At 36.4% G+C, this 20,952-nt stretch overlaps 2 protein-coding genes across 4 annotated transcripts; both read left to right on the top strand.

Annotated features, from left to right (window-relative positions):
- Positions 1–291: 291 nt before the first annotated feature.
- LOC106932783 (nucleolar transcription factor 1-B-like) lies at positions 292–14,003 on the top strand. Its single transcript, XM_088001076.1, has 31 exons — positions 292–722; positions 813–1,003; positions 1,778–1,855; positions 1,971–2,126; positions 2,217–2,281; positions 2,368–2,434; positions 3,101–3,144; positions 3,945–4,095; positions 4,176–4,217; positions 4,372–4,440; positions 5,287–5,330; positions 5,754–5,940; positions 6,022–6,069; positions 6,150–6,209; positions 6,386–6,432; positions 7,595–7,630; positions 8,959–8,981; positions 9,071–9,246; positions 9,499–9,579; positions 10,673–10,737; positions 10,831–10,888; positions 11,007–11,038; positions 11,597–11,738; positions 11,819–11,860; positions 11,923–11,994; positions 12,315–12,349; positions 12,432–12,588; positions 12,673–12,720; positions 12,793–12,864; positions 13,361–13,423; positions 13,542–14,003. The coding sequence occupies exons 1-31, from the start codon at positions 689–691 to the stop codon at positions 13,584–13,586; spliced, it is 2,430 nt and encodes an 809-aa protein (XP_087857202.1). The 5' UTR covers positions 292–688; the 3' UTR covers positions 13,587–14,003.
- Positions 14,004–14,816: 813 nt separating this feature from the next.
- On the top strand, positions 14,817–20,729 carry atxn7l3b (ataxin 7 like 3b). Of its 3 annotated transcripts, XM_015011650.2 has the most exons (11): positions 14,817–14,905; positions 15,027–15,149; positions 15,656–15,689; positions 15,760–15,886; positions 17,012–17,144; positions 17,843–18,014; positions 18,185–18,285; positions 18,373–18,395; positions 18,532–18,577; positions 19,504–19,596; positions 19,784–20,729. In XM_015011650.2, the coding sequence occupies exons 4-11, from the start codon at positions 15,836–15,838 to the stop codon at positions 19,861–19,863; spliced, it is 699 nt and encodes a 232-aa protein (XP_014867136.1). In that variant the 5' UTR covers positions 14,817–14,905; positions 15,027–15,149; positions 15,656–15,689; positions 15,760–15,835; the 3' UTR covers positions 19,864–20,729. The 3 variants fall into 3 exon arrangements, with proteins under 3 accessions (XP_014867136.1, XP_014867138.1, XP_014867137.1); XM_015011652.2 differs by having other exon boundaries at positions 15,656–15,886; positions 19,504–19,580; XM_015011651.2 differs by having other exon boundaries at positions 15,656–15,886; positions 19,504–19,584.
- The last annotated feature ends 223 nt before the right edge of the window (positions 20,730–20,952 follow it).

Below are 20,952 nucleotides of genomic sequence, written 5' to 3'. Positions count from 1 at the left end.
ATAACTGATGCACCCAGATTCTGTAACTTTAAACACATGTTCATTTAACCCTGCATGACCCAGTTTTGTAATATTGCATCTATTTTAAACAAAAAAAATGTTTACATTTTAAATTTACTGTTACATTTTCATAAAATCTTATAAAGGCAAAACAAATCTGAAAATATTATCTTTTTTATCTCTAATCTTGCTACTCCTTCAAAACCATCTGAAAAGTTTACCTTTGTCATAAATTTTTGTGACTGGGTCTTCCAGGGTTAATGTCTTTTTCCGTTGCTTAGCGACGTTTCTATCGTCTCGTTCTTGATTGGCTGTTTCCTCTGTAAGGTTCCGCCTTTTTGGAAGTTCATACGGTAGTTGTATTAACTTATCCACACTCCACTCCAGTAGATGGCGGTAATGCGCACCAATACGTTGTTTGCCAACCGCCATACAAAGAAGAAGAAGAAGAAGCAGCAGCAGGAGAAGAAGAAGAATAAAGTTGTAATATAACAGAAACATGCCATGTGGCTTCTACAGATTTTAGATGCATTTCAGGTTGTTATTTTTCTAATAGTTTGAATGAACGATTAGACAGTTGTTATTTCACCGCTGGTTTTCTGCCGATAACCGGGGATAGAGTGGAAAAAATTGAGAATCGTTCAGTTGTGCTTCTCACTTTTTCAACGTCTTTCGGTTTAATTTTAAAATGAATGAAGTAGTAACTGAAGCTGGTGAATCAGGTGAGTACGGCTAATTAAAGCTTTTTTTCTACTGCTGCCTCAGATATTTCCAGTATTTTAGCTGGTTATTCAACCGTCTTTTTTGTAAAGGGGCTGAAGCTACAGGATGGTCGCAGGAAAACCTCCAGAAGCTCCTTGCTTCTATGAAAGGCATCCTCCCAAAGGATGACAAAACGAAGCCTTATAAGAAAGGATTAAAAGCTGTAGACTGGGATAAAGTTGCATTCCCCCCGTTTTCTGCAGGTGAATGCCAGGAGAGATGGAAGAGATTGGTGCGGAAGGTGAGCAGTGTGCTAAAGCTTTAAATGTTGATTGGATTTTCTGCTCAAAATGTAGTGTTGTAATCATAGAGTACCACACATTGGACTCACATAAGAGTAGCACTACTTCAACATATTTTTGCTGAAATAAAAGTAAAAACGTAGCCATCCAAGAAATCACTCTAGGAAGAGTAAAACATGTATTTGGTAAATATTCTTCTCAGGTACTTAGTAACTGATCAAATTATAAATAATTAAATATTTAAAAATTGCATAATCAGACAGACCAAAATAGAAATTGGAATTAAAGTGGTACAAAATGACAATAATTTATATAAGCAACAAAAATATTTTTTTTCTGAATCAGTTTCTTATGAAACTTTAACAGGAACTGCAGGTTTGTGTCTGTGACTGGTGAAAACATGTTTTCTTTTTCTTTTTCATTCAGTGGGTCGAGAGTCCAGAAATTTTACACAAGTAACAGTAGCGATACTGGAAAAATATTTATGTTTTTAGTTGTTGTTCTCTTTACTGTTGTCTAAATGTTGGATTCATTCATCAGATGCATAGATTAAGCACATCTGTATTGTTATTTTGTAATATTTACCTGTATGAAGTGGAAATATTTCAGACTCTGAACTAGCGGCAAGATAAATTAGCCTAAATTCCCCACAAACAGTCAAACCTCCTTTTATTGAAGAGCACAAAAGCTGTGTAAAATAAGCGAAATGTGACACTGTGCTGCTAAAAATTTTAATGTGGCATATGTGGCCTCTCTCTATTGTTGTTCCTCAGATGCGCAGATTTCGCACCCTTCCTGAGCTCCTTGATGAAGCTCAAGAATTGCTTTTGAACCCCTTCTTTGACAAAAATGTAAGAGGTCAACCTTCAAACTCGTGTGGCTGTTATTGCAGTTTGGTACTATTTAGTATAAATGGATAATAACACGTCCTTGTTTTGAAAAATGTGTGGTTTATTTTTCTTGCAGATTCACCCCGACCTCCCAAAGCCACCTAATCCCCCAAAAATGACTTATATTAGGAAGTGTATGTCCAGGTATGCGAGGAAAAATCCAGGGGTGAATGTGGTGTTAATGACAAAGACCTTTTCCAAGGACTATGAAAAACTGTCAGACAAAAAGAAAGTAGGTTGTCTTTAGTGAGCCTGTTTGTAAAACAGTACTTAATATCTCAAAGAACTGACATTTAACTTCTTCCCCCTCCTTCTTCTTTAGGCTAAATATGCAAAGAAGTACAGACTTGCGTTTGAAGAATACTCCAGAAAGATGAACAAATTTTGGTAGAAAAGCAATTTTGGTATTCACATTTGATTTGGCAAAATTGCTCGTCTAAACTTAATGTAAAGCAAATTCTTCTGTCGTTCAGCAAAGAGAACAATCTGCGTGTTCCTATAAAGAAGAAAAAGCACAAGAAAAGGGTCACCCTTAAATATGTGAGTGATTTTTCTCTTTCTTGGGAAATGCTGCTTGTTGCTCACATGGTTAGCAGGTTTAAACTGTTTTACTCTGCTCTACTTTGATTAACAGTAAATATCGGTTCATGGTTCCTACATCCTCAGGAAAACTATGAGAAAAATACTTTTTTATCACATTCTAAATCTATTTCAGTATGAGTGGAAAAGAGAGTATGAAAAAATTGTGCTTTTGGAAATTATCCCCTATTCTTATACTTAAAAGAAAAACATTAAACTGATTTTTTTTTATTTCAAACAGCAAGACACATTGATTATTTAAGTTGTTAGTTGCCTTGAATTTTTTTTTGACAAAAGTATTAATACTTTTAAGATTTTTTTATCAGTTTATGAAGTTGTTTACTAGTTGTGTACTTTTTTTTTTTACATTTCTTGGCAATTAGGATATCATCGTATTTGTTTGTTAAAGAAAAGAAAAGAAAAACTGGGGGGAAAAAATAAATCAGGCAGGAAAACCAGGCTGAAGGAAGAATAAATGGGACTTTATGGGTTCTAGCTTAAGAGTTTTTGTATGTTGGAGATAAAAAATAAAATGTTATTAAAAAAATAAAACAATCTTTTGTATTGAAAAATGTGTAGAATCATTGTTGGTGCTTAAGCATCTGTTATTTTTTTATTAATTTGAAGGAAGGTGACGACAAAGACAAAGATTTTCCTCGGGAACCACCTTGGTAAGTCAGACTTGCTGTCCACCTCTTTGTTCTTTCATTTTATTACAAGTAAACTGCCTTTGTTGTAACATATTTATCATTTAATAGGTTTAAGAAGCCGTTCCAAAGCACAATGTTTTCAGGAAGTGAACATTGAAATACATCTTTGAGTTTACAGCAGAATTCATTTGTTCTTTCTTTTCAACTCCCATTGTTCAACAACTTTAAAATCGACCCATTGACGATTAATTGCAGTCACATTTAATTAGTATTCAACCATGCAAAAATAAAAAATAAAAATCTTCAGAACATCTGAAGTGGCCTACATGAATTCACTATATGAAAAGCCCTCTATAGCTAAAGTTAGAAGGTTTAGGTTGTGATAAATTTTATTTGGAAATGTTTTTCTTCTTGAATTTATTTTGTAATAATTTCTCTTTATGATTTATTTTATTCTTAAAAATACTAGAAGTTGCACATATCTTTGCACACAGTCACTCAGTACTTGGGTATGCTTTTCTTTCTTCTTTTTTTTTTACCAAATACTTTTTAAATTTTACTTGAGTATTTTTCTTATTAATACTTTATACTTCAGCTTGAGTGTACTTTTGGTTGCTCTTCCCACCTCTGATGAACGGTCATTATTTTCTCTGCAACACAAAGTAGTAAAGCCTTTTTAGCCTAATGAAGGTAGGAAAAAACCTTATCAAATTCAAACCTGGATTAGATAGTTTGAGTCCTTTTCACCTTAGGGTTGGATTTTTATTTTTTTAGATTTTACAATTTGATCATTATGTTTTTGTTTTTCTCTGTACTTTCAGGCATGGTTTTGGTCTGTTCATCTCAGAACACTCTTCAGGAGTCACAGGAGGAGAGCCTTCACATGGAGCGAGTTTTATACGGGTTATGAGTCAACACTGGAAAGAACTGAGTGAAAATGAGAAACAGAAGTACAATAAACGCTGTGCACAGGTATTAGCAGATTGTCCAACAAGAAAAAAAATGACACCTTTTTTTCCCTCAAGCCTGTTAAGTACAGTTTGTCATTTCAGATGAAGAGAGAATACAAAGCCAAGTTGATAAAATATCTGGATGTAAGTAAGGTTGAGAGTTTTCAACTGCAATATGTATATACTTTTTCAGGGGGGTATGTTTAACTCCCTAAGCATTTCCGCAGCTTAACTTGTAAGATCTGCTTTGTCGTCACGGAAACAGTCACTTGTTTTCGCTTCGTTTTATGTTCTTCAGCGGTTAGATGAGGAGGAGAAGCAGCAGCTCATCGAGGAAAAAGAAATCAGAATTCCAAAGAAGATTTTGGTAAGCTTTCATTTTCTACTTTTTCTGGGATGTTTGAAACACACAGATGTGGTGGGTGCAGCTGTGAGCTCAATGGAGTTGAAGTGACAACTTTCAAACCCAGCAACCATTAATGAGGCGCATCAAAAAACTGACAATGATGTTCTTCTTGAGATCTTAAAAATGCATGTTTAACCTACTGACCAACATTTTGTGTGTGCATATTTTCTTTTTCTTTTCTTTTTTTCATGTTTGAACATCTGAACTTGCAATTCAAAACTACTGGCTGTCAAAACAGTTGGGCGGAGTTACTTAAGTGCTACCAGATGTTTAATTAACACCTTGTGGTGCTTTAATGTTTGAATGTTCCTATTAAATGTTTGTTGGCATTTATTAAACATGTAGTGGCGCTAATAAACACCATGTGGCACTTTTAACGGTGTTCAGGAGATGCCAGGGGAAAGTGCCCAATTAAAGACCAAAATGGCTTGCCATAAGTTCTCCCTGCCTCCTGCGATCGGTCTTGTGCAAGTCCACCTCTGATGAGAAATACTTAAAAGTTCTGATCTGTTCAGGTTTAAATCTGAATTAATTTATGTTCATATTTCACCACCAAAGCTTTCTGAATTAAGTCTAAGGACTCAGCATGTGTTAATTGACTTTTATTAAATGGTTTTGTCGTAAAATACAGTTATAATATGCTAATTGCAATTAGCTTATTATTTCATTTCCAACCTGGGGTTTTCCTGGGGTTTAATTCTGTGCAGTGGCGGAACCAGAAGGAGATTCTTAAAGAGACAAGCGCCTAATTTCAAGGCCTCCTTCTGGGAATTTCCTCTAAAATTTGTCGTGTTTATTTCACTGTAGGACCAACACAAGATGCACCCTGGTGAGCCGACGATGCCCTCCCGGTGAGTATATAAAGTGCTGTTGAAAAAATAAACAAATAAAATTGTCCCTCATGAATTTCTTCCAAAAAAAAAAAAAAAAAGAGATTCTCCCAATAAGTATGTAAAAGGCTTATTGTTAAAAATATCTTGATTCTGCCTCCAAGGGTGACACATCAACTTATTAGGTTTAGGAAATAAAGTTTCAAATTTTTTCAATCAAAATCAACATTTAAAATAAACCTCTTTTCTTTACACAGGTTATGTTTGACACTTTTTTCTGATTATCTGAAACATTTAAGTGTAATTAAAAGCAAAAATAGGAAAACAAAATTGTAAGGAGAAAATTTTTCCCCACATCGTGTAACCAAAATATCTTAAAGATATTAATTGTTTTTATTCTCAAAATCCAACCTGAAAATGTTGCTTTTTTTTTTTTTCCTTTAGCTCTGGGTTTATATATTTTCACTTGGATATTTTGAAACATGCCGAGAAATCTATGCCAAGGAAAGAGCGTTTTGAAAAGGCCAGGGAAGAGTGGCACAAGTTCTCAGAAGCAAAGAAGAATCATTACGCTAAAATAGTTGAGGAAAATATGAGAAAATACGCAGAAGAGCTGCCAGCGTGGTTCCAGGTATTCATCCAGTCATTCATTTTAACTCAAGTGTTTGAAATTTCAGCTGGGAGTTAAAATTGTTCTGCATTATTTGAGTAGACGCTGAGTGAAGAGGAGCAGGGGGATTACTTGAGGAAAAAACCCGATGTAAGTCCCTTTACTGTATTTTTTTTATTTCAAGAAGCCTGAAAGAAAGTTCCTAATCGTATCACATTCTGTTTTTACAGAGGATTGTTTTTCTCCAGAAATATATAGACGAGAAAAAGGAGCCTCTTGACCTACATTCAGTAAGTATGAATGTAATAATAGTGACACAGTTTTGATTTGCTTCTAAAATATGCTCACACCTTCAACTTTTTAATGCACAGAAACGATTAGCTGATCCAAAATGTATTTGGCAGCAATTGATGAATCAAAAAAAGAATGAATGCATGTTCAGTTTTTGTTTGTTTTTGGCACACAGGACGAGAAGACGAGTACAACGAAAGTAGCAACGAGAGCAAGTGCAAGGTTGTTTACTTTATACGCCGTGTAAATTTGTTTCTCTCCGTCTGACATTAAATCAGATTAAACTTTCAAACTTTTAGGTCAGACAGTTTTCTCCAAATTATTTCTGTTTGCTAAATGCCTCAGAATTCCATTTTGAACTGTATGACCTAAAATATCAAACATTTTCCACAAGCGTCTCGCAATAAATGATGATTTTCTGAGGCCAATCACATTGCTTTCTAATAGCTTTCTAACTGTTTTACCTGCTGATTATGACCAAATACTTCAAATTAAATTTTATTAGACCAGACAACGTGTCTCCAATAATCAGGTTGTCTCTTAGGCAGTTCCTTCAGTTTTTTTGCAATTCTGTGATTGCGGAAATTTACGAAAATAAACAGATCTCAGGATATTTATTTTGTGCTAATGTATAATTTTTAGCTAATTGGAAATTTTCTGAAAGAAAAAAAAAATTGGGTTTAATTGACTAACTCCCATCTGTAGGTTATTTGGAGTAACAAAAAGTCACATTTATAATCGTACATAATTCCTTTCTAAATTAGCGCCACAAAATTTTTGCAGTCATTTTGATTGCAAAAAAAAAAAAAAATCACAAAAGCAATTATGAAAACTTTGTTTTTGACTAATGGCTTCTTCCTCTCTGAGGCGTTTCAGAGCAAGTCTGTAGTCTGTAAAGTACTTTTTTTTTTTTTTTTTTTTTTTTACTAAAACACATTTATGTCTGGTCAGAGAACTTGTCTCCTTCTTGGGCTGAACTTCCTGGACGCTCAAGACTCCTTGAATATTTTGTGTTATCAAATATATGCACCATCAGAAAATAGGAAGTTGAAACGTAAGGAGGAACCAGTCACTCCTCCTGATGTCTTCATTAATCGTTTTGATTTTTCTGTGATGTTACAAGTATCCAGTGTGTTTTAGGTGTTGCTTTCAAATCCCCAACTGGTGGACCTTCACTGTTTTAAATTACAAAAGATTCAAAAGCCACGGCATCATCAGCTGGGTAAATTTGTTATTGAAAGACGATAACAAAAACAAACCTCTAAAATTTGTTCTCATTTCAACCTTCATCAAATAGAATTCATTCTACTCGTCTTAGAGGATTGAATGTAAATATTGTTGACATTTCACATCAGTTTATTAATCATCAAGTTTTCATTGTCAGGTTGAGAGCAAAAAAGGATGGCAACATGTTCAAGATGCATCATTGATGACAAATCCAGATGGAGGATTCTCAACCAACTGGTTTCTGTGATGGATGCCAGGAAGAAAACGCCACCCAGGAGGTCTGCGGTGGTCCATCTTGAGTGCTGTGTTCACTTTCTGCAGGGTGGCAGATGCAGAGCTGAAGTTCATGCACTGAAAAACAAATCTAAACAATGCCACACAGAAATATTTGTCTTGGACTTTGCTTACAATGTGTTACTGACTGCTGGACATAAGAATGCTTGCATATTTTCATGCAATTCATAAGGAACATGTTTTTTTATTTGAATTGCATAAAGTTAAAGAGGTAGCTTTATAAAGCATAATTTTTTTCTTCCTATGTTTAGATGTTCCTCTCCAACAGATTTGTTTGTTGTTGCTGCTTTGTGAGCCAGGAAATATGTGCCAATAAAATAAAATAAACATTTATCTTGGTTTTTTTTTTATGATCTTGGCTTTCAGCTAATGAAATTAAATTATCAGAGTAACAGAAATTTGGAGTTATGAAGAGTATGTTTAATACCAGCTTTAATATTGTTTTAAAATGTATTTTTAAATTGACAAATGAACTTTATTTGAACTCAAATTCTATATTGAGTTTGGACGCTACCCTCTAATTGGTGACTAAGTGACAGGCAAATGGCATCATACATATGCACATTGAAAAGCAATAATGGAAAAAAGAACTACATTAATACAAAATATATTTATAAGGCAAGAAAACTAAGTTATTGAGAAATAGATGCAGAGTCTAGGGAATTTGTAAATACTGAAATAATTATGCATGCTTATAATGTAACAGTTGCAAATGAACTGTTGAAAAATGTAAATAATCAGACAAAACGTGTGTATTTAAGTTATGAAATTTCAGTTTTATTTAGACTATAACATACAACTTATAAATATTTGTTTTAAAATATTAAACTGTGTTCCTCAATATAACCCAGTTCGTTATTTTACTTTCCGAGCTCCTGGCCAGTAGGGGGCGAGTACCGGACATTTTTCAAGCTACACTCCTCTTCCATTTATTGTCGTTTTAAACACGGACACATCTTATTGGCTGGTGTTTCCGCTGCTCAAGTGACGTTTCTTGGTCCTTCTCTCCGATTGGACGTCCTATCTAGGGTTCCGCCCATTAGCAAAGGACTTTTGCGAATGTTTCAAAACTGACGAGCGTCATGTGTTTGGCTACAGCTTTATGAAAAGCTGTTTTAGATTGATATGTTAATCTAATTTTAAAGCTAGCTTCTCAGTTACGTGTTTTAACTACTGCATGTTACTTCGACACACTTAAAAGTCTTGAAAAGTAAAAATGAGTAAAAGCAAAATGAACGGTGCAGAATCTGGTGGGTATAATTACTGACCTAACGAAAACTTGCTGCTGGTAAATTGAGGTTAAGTGAGTATGTTCTGTGCAAATGTGCTATACCTACAGGATGGACCATTGCAAACCTCCTGAAGCTTGTTGACCGTATTAGGAGCAACATCCCAGAAAGTGAGAAAACGACGAGGTGTGAAATTGGAGTGTTGTCTGTAAACTGGGATAAAACAGCATTCCCTCCCTATTCTGCTAAGGAATGCCACGACCAGTGGCAAAAGGTGATGGAAAAGGTGAGTTCTCCTCTAAACTTCTCCCTTATTGCTGTGTTGCTTGGTTTTTATGGTGCCGTTTGTTCACTGATGTCGTCTTAGAACAGCTGAGAGTGGAGAAACATTTGTTTTCCCCATCACTTAATACATTTACACTACTTTGTTGGTCTATCATACAAAGTTCCAATAGAAATCTCTGCAGATTAAGGTTGCATTGTGCCAAAATGTGGAAACTTTTGTAACAAGTGTGATAAATTTGTTATTGTTGCGTAGATGCGCATATTTCGGAGCCTGTCGGAACTCATTGCAGAAGCTGAAGAGGCCATTTCCAAGCCTCCCCTTCACAAGAAAAAGGTAAATACCTAATATGTACCTACATGGAGTCTAATTGTATTTTGTCTTAACCCTACTTTTGAATAAAATGTTTCTGTTCCTGTGTTGTCTTTAAAATCTATAGCCAAATAAAACTGCCTTTGGAACGTTAACGTTTTATTTTTGTGTAATAGCTGATTCTAGGTGGTTTAAACCAGGGTCTGCAACTCCGATCCCCAAGTGCCACTTTAGTTCAGCTTTTGGATGCATCTCTGCTCCAACACCCCTGAATCAAAAGGCTGAATGACCTCCTTGGTGTATCATTAATCATTAATTAATGTTCCAAGTGGTGGTGCATTAATTGCAGTTTTCCAGACAATCACCGATCTTTAACAAAACCTGCTAATTTGGATTTTGGACAATGGGGATTTTTTTTTTCTCTCTTCTTTTTTTTAAATCATATAAAAAGTTGCTAAATAGAGCAATAAAGTTGCTAAGTTAGCAACAGTGGGGTGACTGTTATATGCGCAGGTTCAAAAGTGTTTGCTGGATGATAAAATGTCCCAGTGATTATTGCAGTAATTGATAATTTTGTTGTTTTGAGACCATTTTCAAGTGATCTGTTGATAATGGCCCTCCCAATGATCAATAAACTTTAATTTTGTAAAGAACATGCAACACTGAAACTGAAATATATTTAAATATCCAAACTAAACCATAACTAATCAATAAATTAACCGGAAATGAAAAAGCACACACAACTGAAACCACAAATAAAATGGACTTTGAAAATTCTGTAATCAATTTCCCTTCAAAATTAATAATCAGAATGAAAATGATGAAACTCATTTTAACTTATGATGCGCTTAATTGGCAGACCAAAAAGGGACAGTTGGTGAATTTTTTCAGACCGTTTTTTTAGGTTTCACTTTTAAGTATCGGCTGATGATGCACAATGAAGGAAACGGGACAATTTATCAGTCTACCCCAAGATGCAAGATTGTGAAATCCCTGAAATCATTACTGTGTACGATGTGCTTCTAGAAGATTGGTAGTCTATGAGAAGTGGATATATAAATAAATACTCATTGATAAGAGTGACTTGAAAGTTAACAGATTTGACTTTTTATTGTAGGACGGATATAAAAAGAAGCACGCCCGTGGACGTGTGGAGCGCAAGAGAAAGTCAGACAACCTTTGGTACAAAACTCCCTCTATGCAGGCTTGACTTAACAAAGCGGTTGATCTAAATTTATATTGTAAACTTTTTTTTTTGTGTGTGCTCTTTTTCAGTAAAGACAACAATCTACCCTCTCCTCGAAAATCTAAAAGGGCAAGACTCTCTGCAGTTGTAAGTCTTCTATTCTGCCTTGTCTCGGCATGCTGTTCGCACGATTTGCTGGGTGAGAAACGTTTCTACTGTAGATGTTTGACCTCTCTTGTATAAATCTGTTAATTTTCTCTGTCAGATTGATGCAGACCTGCCTACGAAGCCACCTCGGTAAGAGATTATTTTTGTCACATTTTTTTACTTTAGCTAGGAAAAAGCAAAACTTGTGAACTGGTTTATTTTGTTGATCATGTGTTTACAGTTTTAACTTAAGCTATTAAGGTGAATATAATTTAAGTAACGTATTACTTTTCATAAAGGGTGGGTCCAAAACCTGTCTGAAACGGCCTTTAAAAGTCTCGAATTCAGTTTAATGAGACTTGCAGAAATAACTCCTGTTTGCATGACTCTCCACTGAAAATCTCTCCTTGATTCACCAAATTGAGAGATTGCTCTGACTGCAGATTTTTTACTTGTCTAATGTTCTCAACACTAACATTCATAAAGCTTCCAGTAGACATCTGAGGAAGTTGCTGGGAGCATTTCTACTATTATTATTCTGCTTAAAATCAGAAGGTTTGATAATTGTGTTCTGATATTTACAAACCTTCACTCGGTCCCATTGAAAACGGCCCCAAACTTTGTGCTGTTAGGTTAGAACTTTTATCTCATTATTTACAGACTTTTGTTGCCGTTTGTCTAATTTTCTGTCCCTTTGCATGTTTTCAGAAATGGTCTGTTTCTGTTCATGAAGGAGAGTGCTGCAGAAAACAGACCTTCATTAGGTTCGGACTTGCACAATGATATGAGGAAAGACTGGAGAGAACTGAACGAAGCAGAGAAGCATGAGTATTGCTCACGCTGTCTAAAGGTACCAACATAGGACAAAAAAAAGAACGTGGTTGTTTTGACTTAACAATACCCTAAAAGTATTTTTTTTGTCATTTTTAGATGAAGCATGAGTATAATGCCAAGCTAAAGGAATCTTTGGATGTAAGTTGAGACTTTTCTAGATTTAACAGGAAGAGACGTGTGACAGTTTGTTTGTTCCTCAGCGCTTGGATGAGACAGAGAAGCAACAAACCATTAAAGAACAAGGTATCGGATTTGTGAAGGCAAAGCCTTTGGTAAGACGAAATATTACAGTTTCCTTGTTAATAAACTCAAACACTTGGCTTAGGGATATTTTTAATGTTTTAAGTTTCACAGTTACTCGTGTTACAAACAGGCAATCCTAAGAAATAAGGTTTAAATAATCACAGAAAAAATACAAGAAATAGTTTGAAATATTTCACTTCACATGTTATGGATTTATGTGATACGAGTTTTACTTTTTGAAACGACAAAAATAAATTCCAATGAATTGACGTTGAAGAGGTGTGAATACTTCTGTACTTGCTATCGTATTGGATCTTCACTTTGCATAAACACATTTTACTCTGTGCAGAGGACGTCACCCCGTGAGCCCAAGATGCCCAGCCAGTGAGTGTGTGACCAAAACCTTCGAAATGTTCCCTGACAAGATTCAGTTTGACTAATTCAGCACTGTTTTTCTGTTTTTCAGAACTGTATTGACATACTTTGCCAAAGGTCAGAGGATGTCTTCAGCCAAATCTATGAAACTTTGGGACAAGCTTCCTGCAAAGGAGAAGGAACGTTACAAAGAACAGATGCATTCAAACATGAAACAATACTCAGAAAACCTGCAAAAGTGGTTCAAGGTGTTTACAAATGTCCATCTTTGCTTTGGGTTTTTCCCAAATGTTCTGGGAGATAAATGTATCTATTTTCCATTCTCTGTGCAGAATTTGACCACAGAAGAGCAAACGAAGTATTTGAAACAAAATCCCAGCGTGAGTACTTTGAAATTCGCCAATGTTTTCAAAGTTGGTTTTCTGGAAATCATGTTCCAACTTGCATTGCAGAAATTGCAGTTCCTCGATCCCAAACAAAAACAGGTGCACAACAGAGAAGAGCTACATCTGAGTCAACCTTCAGTAAGTTATATGAATAAAACACACACATTCAATCCAGTTAAACAATGTTGTTGTTTTTATATCTAAAATGGAAATTAAGTGTCATAACGCATGTCAATTGTATTCAAAAAGTTTTGCAAATGGAGAAGCCGTGGGCAGGAAGGACAGCAGTCAGTGTTGCAACAAATCTGAAGAAGCCTCTGCTTTATGACTGTCATTATAATGCTAATTGCTCCATGTTTGGCCAGCAGAGACGATCTTCCACTCTAAAATTTCCTGGATGACACCATCTGTTCTTTACGCGCTCTGCTAATCCTTCTCATTTGCTTTTGCTGCTCCTCTTTAAATCTTTGTCTGGTTACAAAGCCAGGGAGACTTTGGACTTATTGATTCACATCCATGATGCATGATCGCTACCCAATGATCTTTTGTCTGACAGTTTTTTGACTTGTGAGAGAAGGAAGAGGTTTCTCACGCTGAGCTGTAATTTTGCTTCCTGTTTGTTTTTGGTTCTCAGGACTCGGAGGACGAAGACATCACGGACAACAGCAGTGAAGATGATATTTGGATCAGTTATGAGGTGATGTTGATGGTTCTTCCTGTTGAAAACAATGAATGTCCTCGGAAGAATTGTTGGATTTTTTTCTAAATGAGTCACAAGATGAATTGATTCAATTCTATCATCTTCTGGTCCACAGGATGAGAGTGGAGAGGACTGGAACATGTTTGAGATGCATCGCTGATTGACGGAATCAGAACCTTCATACACTGCTATAGGCAAACTTAGATGAACACAACTGAGCTGAAAAAGTGCTGCCTGTAAAGTTACATCATTGTGTGGCAGAGATATTCTCAATAATGTTTACTTGTCGTTATTATAGCTACATCAAGAATATTTTCATAGCTTTAGAGTGAGTTCCTGGGAGTAAGAAGAAAAATTACAGAAGAACAGAAAGGGTCATTTCCTCGTTCACGCCACGATAATTTTACATTTTTCAAGTGCTTATTTTAGTTCATTCGCCTCTTGGTTAAAATGATGTAAACTGTTTTAAATTCATATTCATAGAGGGGAATTGGGAATGTAATTGAGGTTAATTTTGTCACTTTTTATATGTCATGTCAGGGATGATGTAGTAATTAAAGAAAAACTAAAACATGAATTTGGGATTTGTAGGTTTTTTAAATGAAAAATATAGAACAGATATAAGTAATTTTGGTGACAAATTATATATTTTAAAGACCAATTAAGTGTTTTTGTTTAAGAGGTGTGGAAGTTTTCTTAAAAAAAAACAAAACAGAACTGTTAAGAGTAAAAAAAATAGAGGTAAATTATTTTGCAGATTATACAATAATACAACTCATATTTGTGCTTTGGAATTTAGATGCGACTTTCAAAATTTGCTGCCTGTAATTACAATAAGTGTGACTTCAGATATTTTATATTTAATTTTACTTGAGCTGAATGGATTGTAAATGTAGTTCACTTAAAGTTCAGTCGGTTCACCGAGTTTTTATTTCTTTAAATCACTTTATTGCTGTTTCATAAATAAATTGCAGTACATGGGTCAAAGAGTTGAGTACAACTGAAAAATATACACCGAGATCCATAGTTTGAAGCAAACAAACCAACTATGCTTTTATTGGTATAAAAAAGATCTAATGCTGCAGGCTTAGTGGCAGTCCATTTTTAACATAATTTGCCTCCATTTGTTGTAGTAATACACCTAAAAAAATATTTTCTACATGTTGTAAATAAATATACATAAATACCTTTTAATTTATTCAGTGAAATTTTACAAAATGTTTTTTCTAATACTAAAAACGATCTCCATGACAGAAGGTGGTTGAGCTATTATATTTCTCTAAAAAGAAACTATATATTTTTAAGTGTGACGTAATTAAAACGCATTAAATTAATCAATGGTCGTTAAATTGTTAAAAGGTGGATTTGATCAAAGTAGCAACAGACGGTGGATTCTGTGGGAGTCAGTGCAGCTCAAGAGGCGCAGCTGTGACTCCTGAGGAGATCGATTGCTTCTGCCTGAGACGGGTGCATATTAAAGTACGCATGATTTTAGTTAGGTTTTTCATTAAACTTAATAGTTCATCTTGTAAATGTAAGAAAAGTAAGAATTGTGTTAATTGCATGGCTTTTTATTTCTGGTGGTGTTTCAAATAAGCAGAATTGGCGAACAAAGTGAAAGCAGCCGGGTAATCTGCGGCACAGGAGGCCATCGGTGGAACGCGTGCAGAGAGTGATTGTTTCTGCCTGATCGCTTAGTAAAGATGGATGCCTGTCGAAATAGGTAAATAAACTCAATTAAGGTTTTGCTGGGACCGCGGTTGCGATATTCCCCGCCGGGAAGGCTGTATTTGGGGGTTGAGAACCGGAATTTTGGCTGCCGGAGGTTCTTCCAGGGAGCGGGGAGGCGCACAGCCGCACTGCAGCAGCAGCAGTGCTTGCTTCAGGGACGAGCAGCCTAGCTACTGTTGGATGTTCCTCCAACTGCGAAACAATTAAAAATATCTATATTTTTATCGCTGTTATAATTGCAACCGCTCGTGTACATCTTCTGTGTTGTAGCCATATTAGCTGTTGACGCAGGACGCCGCCTCTCCTGTTACCTCCTGGTATTTTCACTACCTCCAGCCTATTCATAGCCGCGCTCTTTGTTTTCCTCCAGCTTCAGGCTAAGCTCCTTTCATTGAATGGCAAAGCTCGGGGCTGCTGGGAAGTGTCGAGGACTCGCGCCGTGTTTTGGACTCCGCTGACTTTCCTTTTCGTGTTTTGTGTCTGTGTGCTTGTTCTCAGGCTGTGAGTGCGGGAAGCAGCCCTCTGCTCCGTTGTGAGTCCCTGCATCCCTTTCTCAGTGACCGACTGGCATCTGTGCTGCTAACTGTGCTTCCCTCCTGCAGCAGCCCAGCTCCGGCCGATGCTTGCTGCGCTACAGCATGAACACAACAACGTCTGCTCATCTGGTAGATCTGGCAAATGAAAATGGAGGAGCTTTCGGTGTCCAGCCTGGACAACAGCAAGCTGGAGGTACGGTGGTGATGATGATGATGATGGTGGTGGTGGAAAGCAGCAACAAGCAGACACGCATTGTTGTGAACAGGTGTCATCAAAGACATTTTAATATCAGACCAGACCTGTGTAAATGCAAAAAGTAACATTTTCAAATGATGATTTCATTCATGATTTAAAAAGAAATACCCACCCAAACTATACTATACAATGCCTGATACCCCCCAAAAAGCAAAGGAGTGCAAGTCTCCTTTGGATCTTGAAAAGGCATCCTGTGGTTGATTAAGAATAGTAAAATTCCTGGCATCAAGCAGAGAAAACCTGTAAGGAAACTCTTAAAAGTGGATTGAGAACTGTCCAACTTGTTGTTAAAAACTAGCGAAAGAGGGGAATCGTCGTCATCATCTTTGAAGAAGAAATGTGGTCAGAAAAAAGATCCTGAGTGATCCCCGGAAAGTTTGGTGAGATCAAATCGAAGAAAAACTAAACTAGAACTATGTTTAAGTAGGAGTATTTTCACACCTCAACGTGAAGAAAACTCAAAGAATTAGGACTGAAAAGTTGTTCAGTCAGTGAAGGTAGCTGGAGAAAAATGCTTCAACCTGCAAAGGAGCAAAAAGATTGAACTCTAGAGTGATGGAAGAAGGTCATGTGCTCTGATGGGTCCAGATTTACCCTCTTCCTGAGTGATGGGCGCTTCTGGCGCAGCCTGTGGAGGAAGCACTATGATCTGGGGTTGCTGCAACTGGTCACGTCAGCTGATTACCTGAATATACTATGAGCTGGTTTCTTCCCTGATGAACAGGGATATTCCAGGATGAGCTGTTTCCTTGAGCATGAGACTTCATTTCCACCAGGGTTCAAACCTTAACCATATTCAGAAAAATGTATGTGACACTGGATGGAAACAAATGTTTACGTAGGGTTGGTTTAAAAAAGGTTTAACGCTTAATTAGTGAAATCAGAATTTATTTATTTTTTACAGTTAGGTAATTTTTTGTCTGACTTGGTTAAATCTCAAACTTGCAAGTGGGCTTTAAAAAAAAAAAAAAAAAAAGCAAAAACAGAATTTATTTTGAAGGGGTTTAAGACTTTATCACCTCAGACAAGCCACAGAAATGTACCGCATGTCGTCCCTGGCAGGCAATGGCTCAGGACATCCTGTCTGACCTGGTGGAGGACGCATGTCTGGGTCTTTGCTTTGAGGTCCACCGGGCTGTGAAGCAGGGCTACTTCTTCCTGGATGACACGGACCAAGAAAGCATGAGGGACTTTGGTGAGCACAATCTGTCTTACCTTGCAAAAAGATTATATTGCATCACTGAATAAAAGCCAAACACAAAAATCTGAGTTTTTCAAACAAACATACATGCAGATGATAACTAATACACAGATGCACACAAACTTGTGTTGATTCTGTTAATGGTGTCTAAAAACCCTACAATAAATGAATCAGTTCTCCAATATAATCTCATGCTGATAAATAAAATCCAAGTTTTATTTAAAATTTATTCAATGTAAAGAAATGCTGCATCAAAGAACAATTGTTCACTAGAAATGTATCTAGAAACATTTATTTTGCCACCCATACTTTTCTGTTTATCTGGGGTAAAAAATGGATATTTCTCTTATCAGTTGTTTATAATAGGAATGGCAAGAAAACATGTCCCTCGTAATACTGATGCGTCTCAATCTTTATAATTTACTATTATCTGAAGTCAGATGAATGAATGAATGAAACTGTTTAAAACTACAGGAACAATCATGGCTGAGTGAAGATCCATGTTAGGAATTAACTAACAAGATTTATTGTTGGCAGAAATTGTGAAAACTGTGATTAATTTTGAAAATCTACATTTTTCTTTTCCTCACTGACTAAATGTTCTCTGATTAAATGCAGAATTTTCCCTAAAGTATTTAGTTTGAGATTTGATGACAGTTTTATTCACGGTTCTCGATTCGAATCCCTTTCAGAAATTGTGGACCAGCCTGGACTGGACGTGTTCGGCCAAGTGTACAACCAGTGGAAAAACAAAGAGTGTGTTTGTCCCAACTGCAACCGGAGCATTGCGGCGTCTCGCTTCGCGCCACACCTGGAGAAATGCCTCGGGATGGGACGCAACAGCAGCCGCATAGCTAACCGCAGGTTCAAAGTGCAGACCAGCATCCTCTCAGATGTTCACGTTGTGTTTATCTCCGATTCCATCTGTGAATCTGATTGGTTCCCACAATCAGAATTAGCTTCATGGTTTCTTCCTGGAATCTGTTTTGGGTCATTTCTCATAAGTAATGCTGCCGTCTTTCGCCGTTTTACAGAATAGTTACTGGCAACAACACCAACAACAAGTCGGAGAGTGACCAAGAAGATAACGACGACGTCAACGATAACGACTGGTCCTACGGGGCAGAAAAGAAAGGTAAAGCTTTGGACTTTCTTCATGTTCCTCAAAAACTGATTCACTGCAGATTTTCTGTTTTTCCTCATCTGTTTTTTTATTTTACAGCAAAGAAAAGAAAGTCGGATAAGGTGCTTTTATTTTACCCTTAAATATATATATTGTTTATCATCTGTTTTATTCATGAAAGTGTTCAGAATTTTTGTCCTGACTTCTTAACCCAAACCAAATAGTAGCTCTATTTTTTTTTCTTTTGTTGATCCTCAGAATCCAAATTCACCAAGAAGATCCAAATCATTCAAGCATAAAAGCAGTAAGTAAACATATCTTTATTATTATTTACACAGATAACTCATGTGAAATTCTATCAGCTCTGTTTGAAAACGTAGATTGCAGTAAAAATAGGAAATCACATGTGCGATTAGAGTACATCAAATTTTCCTTTAGAAACGGAAAACAACTAAACAAAGCAATAAAAGATAATTAGAGGAAAAAACTAATTTAGAGTTAAATATTTTGAGGAAAGCATCATTGATTATAGGTGACATTTTGAACATATCTTCTCCAAGATATGGAAACAGTTTGTATGGAATGCTTTACAATTTATACATTATTAACAACTTAGGAAATGGAGACCTGTAAGTGTGATTTTTATGCCCACATGTAAAAAATAAAGGTAAACGAGGTTCCTATTGTGACAAAATGAAATGAAATTGGAAATAATAAACAGAACATAATAGTAAAACGGGGTTCCTTCCTGTTATGTGGAAAAGTATTTACTTTTTATTTTGTTCAGATTTTGATAAGAATGGAAATAGAAATCATGTGTGGAAGAAATAAGATTTCAAGATCATATTTTCTATTCTGATTATCTAGAAGTTATATTAAGTCTATTCATCAGTCCACTTATTTATCCACCCATCCATTTATCTCTGTCATTCTTCCAATCATTTTTTTGTCCGTCCATCCATCCATCTTTCTAATTACCATTCCATTAATCTAACCATGTATCCATTCATGTTAGTCTCGCCATCCTTCCATCTGTTCATTCTTTGAAAGTCTACATTTTCCTCTGACTGCTACAGAAGCATCTGCACCTTTTTTCTTACATTTGTCTATTATCTTCAGAAGGGCAAAGAAACATTAACATTAGATTCTGTAGAGGTCTGACATTTTGACCTGAAAAATGTGTCGCAACAGAATGTTTTAACAAAATGCCTTTTATCCGCCTTTTCCCAGGTACAGCCAGTAAGACCAATCAAGACAATGAAGCTCATGCGCCGCCCAAAGACTCGTACATTGCCTCTTCAAGGCCTGTGGGTATGGACAGGGGTAAACCTTTCATATGGGTTTGTAGCTGACTGACCACGTAGGATCTGCTTTGTTTTTTTGTTTTATTTATTTTTCCTCTCCAAATATCCCGTATTAGAAAAGAGTTTGTGCATATTGATGAAATCTAAAGAGCTCACAGTGTATGTTGTGTGTTAGGAGCGACCCCTTGCTTTTTGTTTCTGCACAGGCATGATGGGCCCTAGACGGCGGATGGAAAACCAGGAGAGTCCCCGCATGCTGATGAAAGACGAGGCTTTCTCTCAGTAACGCACTTGGCCACAAACACACCTTCTTGAACTGTGTAGACGAACACACACAGGCGGAGAACTCGAGGGAGAGCAGGAGCCCTTCGGTTCTTGACGTTGTCGAACCGGCGGGCGTTGATGTTATCGGTGACATTCGTGGTGTCTGCTGCTCTGCAGAAGAAATCCTGAACCTCCCACTTTGTTCTTGATGGATTTGTTTTAGTTTTAATCACAGAATCATTGAACCAAACAATGTTTTCCTCATTTGTTTAATTATATATATTTTTTGTCCTGAATAGTGAATATCATCATGTATAATTTTTCTGCACAGAATAAGAGTCTGGAAATGATCCAGAGGCTAAAGCGAAGACGGCCGCGTTTGGTGCAACAGTCTGCACACAGTATTTTATTTCATAAGACAGAAAAGATCAGGCAGTAGGTGAGCTGACGTCTCCTCCTTTTTGTTTTTTAAAAAAAGAAAATCTAATTATTCGAGAACTAATGTCAAAGACAATCATTGGAAATGGTTTGTCTTGTTTCCACATTGACTGTCGGGGTTGTAGTTTTCCAGTTCACGGCGTGAGCAGCTCTGTTTGGTGCTCGCCTAAGGAAACTGGTTTTGAAATGTTCGGTGAATGAACATCGGATTTTGCACGCAGGCTGCAGGTTGCCTGCAGAAAGCAGGTTTCTTTTGGGTTCTCTTTCGGTGGATAGACTCAGCTTGTTTTCTAGCATTCAAATACGTCTTCGTATCATGTTTACATTGTAAAGGGTCACATTTGTCCATGGTGTGATGTGATAGTGTAAATATTCTAATAGTCGAATTGCTGCTGTCATGGCTCGGTTTGTTTTCATCTGTCTAGCATAATAAATGATTTGTTACCTGTCGGAAGGATTCCTGCTTGCTTGACTAAAACGAACTGACCAACAGGGGGCAGCCATCACCAATTCGACCCTATCTTAATTTAAAATGACTCACTCCATAGTGGAGGTCTAATAAACTCAACATATTGCAGTAGTTTTCCTCACACAGTGACTCTATTTTGGTTTTGTACAAATTAAGTAATTGGTTCTTTTTTTCCGTTTTCCCTCCCAAAAGAATAACGTTTTT

This window comes from Poecilia mexicana, unplaced genomic scaffold (assembly GCF_051168715.1).
Source record: "Poecilia mexicana isolate PSO_F unplaced genomic scaffold, ASM5116871v1 scaffold_19, whole genome shotgun sequence".
NCBI lineage: Eukaryota > Metazoa > Chordata > Actinopteri > Cyprinodontiformes > Poeciliidae > Poecilia > Poecilia mexicana.
The sequence above is the reverse complement of the archived record's forward strand: the minus strand, read 5'-3'. Positions and strand labels throughout refer to the sequence as shown.

Coding starts and splice junctions, on each gene's coding strand:
- LOC106932783 (XM_088001076.1), top strand. CDS start 689: ATGAATGAAGTAGTAACTGAAGCTGGTGAATCAG. Junction 2,127..2,216: donor AACTGTCAGACAAAAAGAAA/GTAGGTTGTCTT, acceptor CTTCTTCTTTAG/GCTAAATATGCAAAGAAGTA. Junction 9,247..9,498: donor GGCAAAAGGTGATGGAAAAG/GTGAGTTCTCCT, acceptor ATTGTTGCGTAG/ATGCGCATATTTCGGAGCCT.
- atxn7l3b (XM_015011650.2), top strand. CDS start 15,836: ATGAAAATGGAGGAGCTTTCGGTGTCCAGCCTGGACAACAGCAAGCTG. Junction 17,145..17,842: donor AGAAAGCATGAGGGACTTTG/GTGAGCACAATC, acceptor AATCCCTTTCAG/AAATTGTGGACCAGCCTGGA. Junction 19,597..19,783: donor GCCTGTGGGTATGGACAGGG/GTAAACCTTTCA, acceptor GTTTCTGCACAG/GCATGATGGGCCCTAGACGG.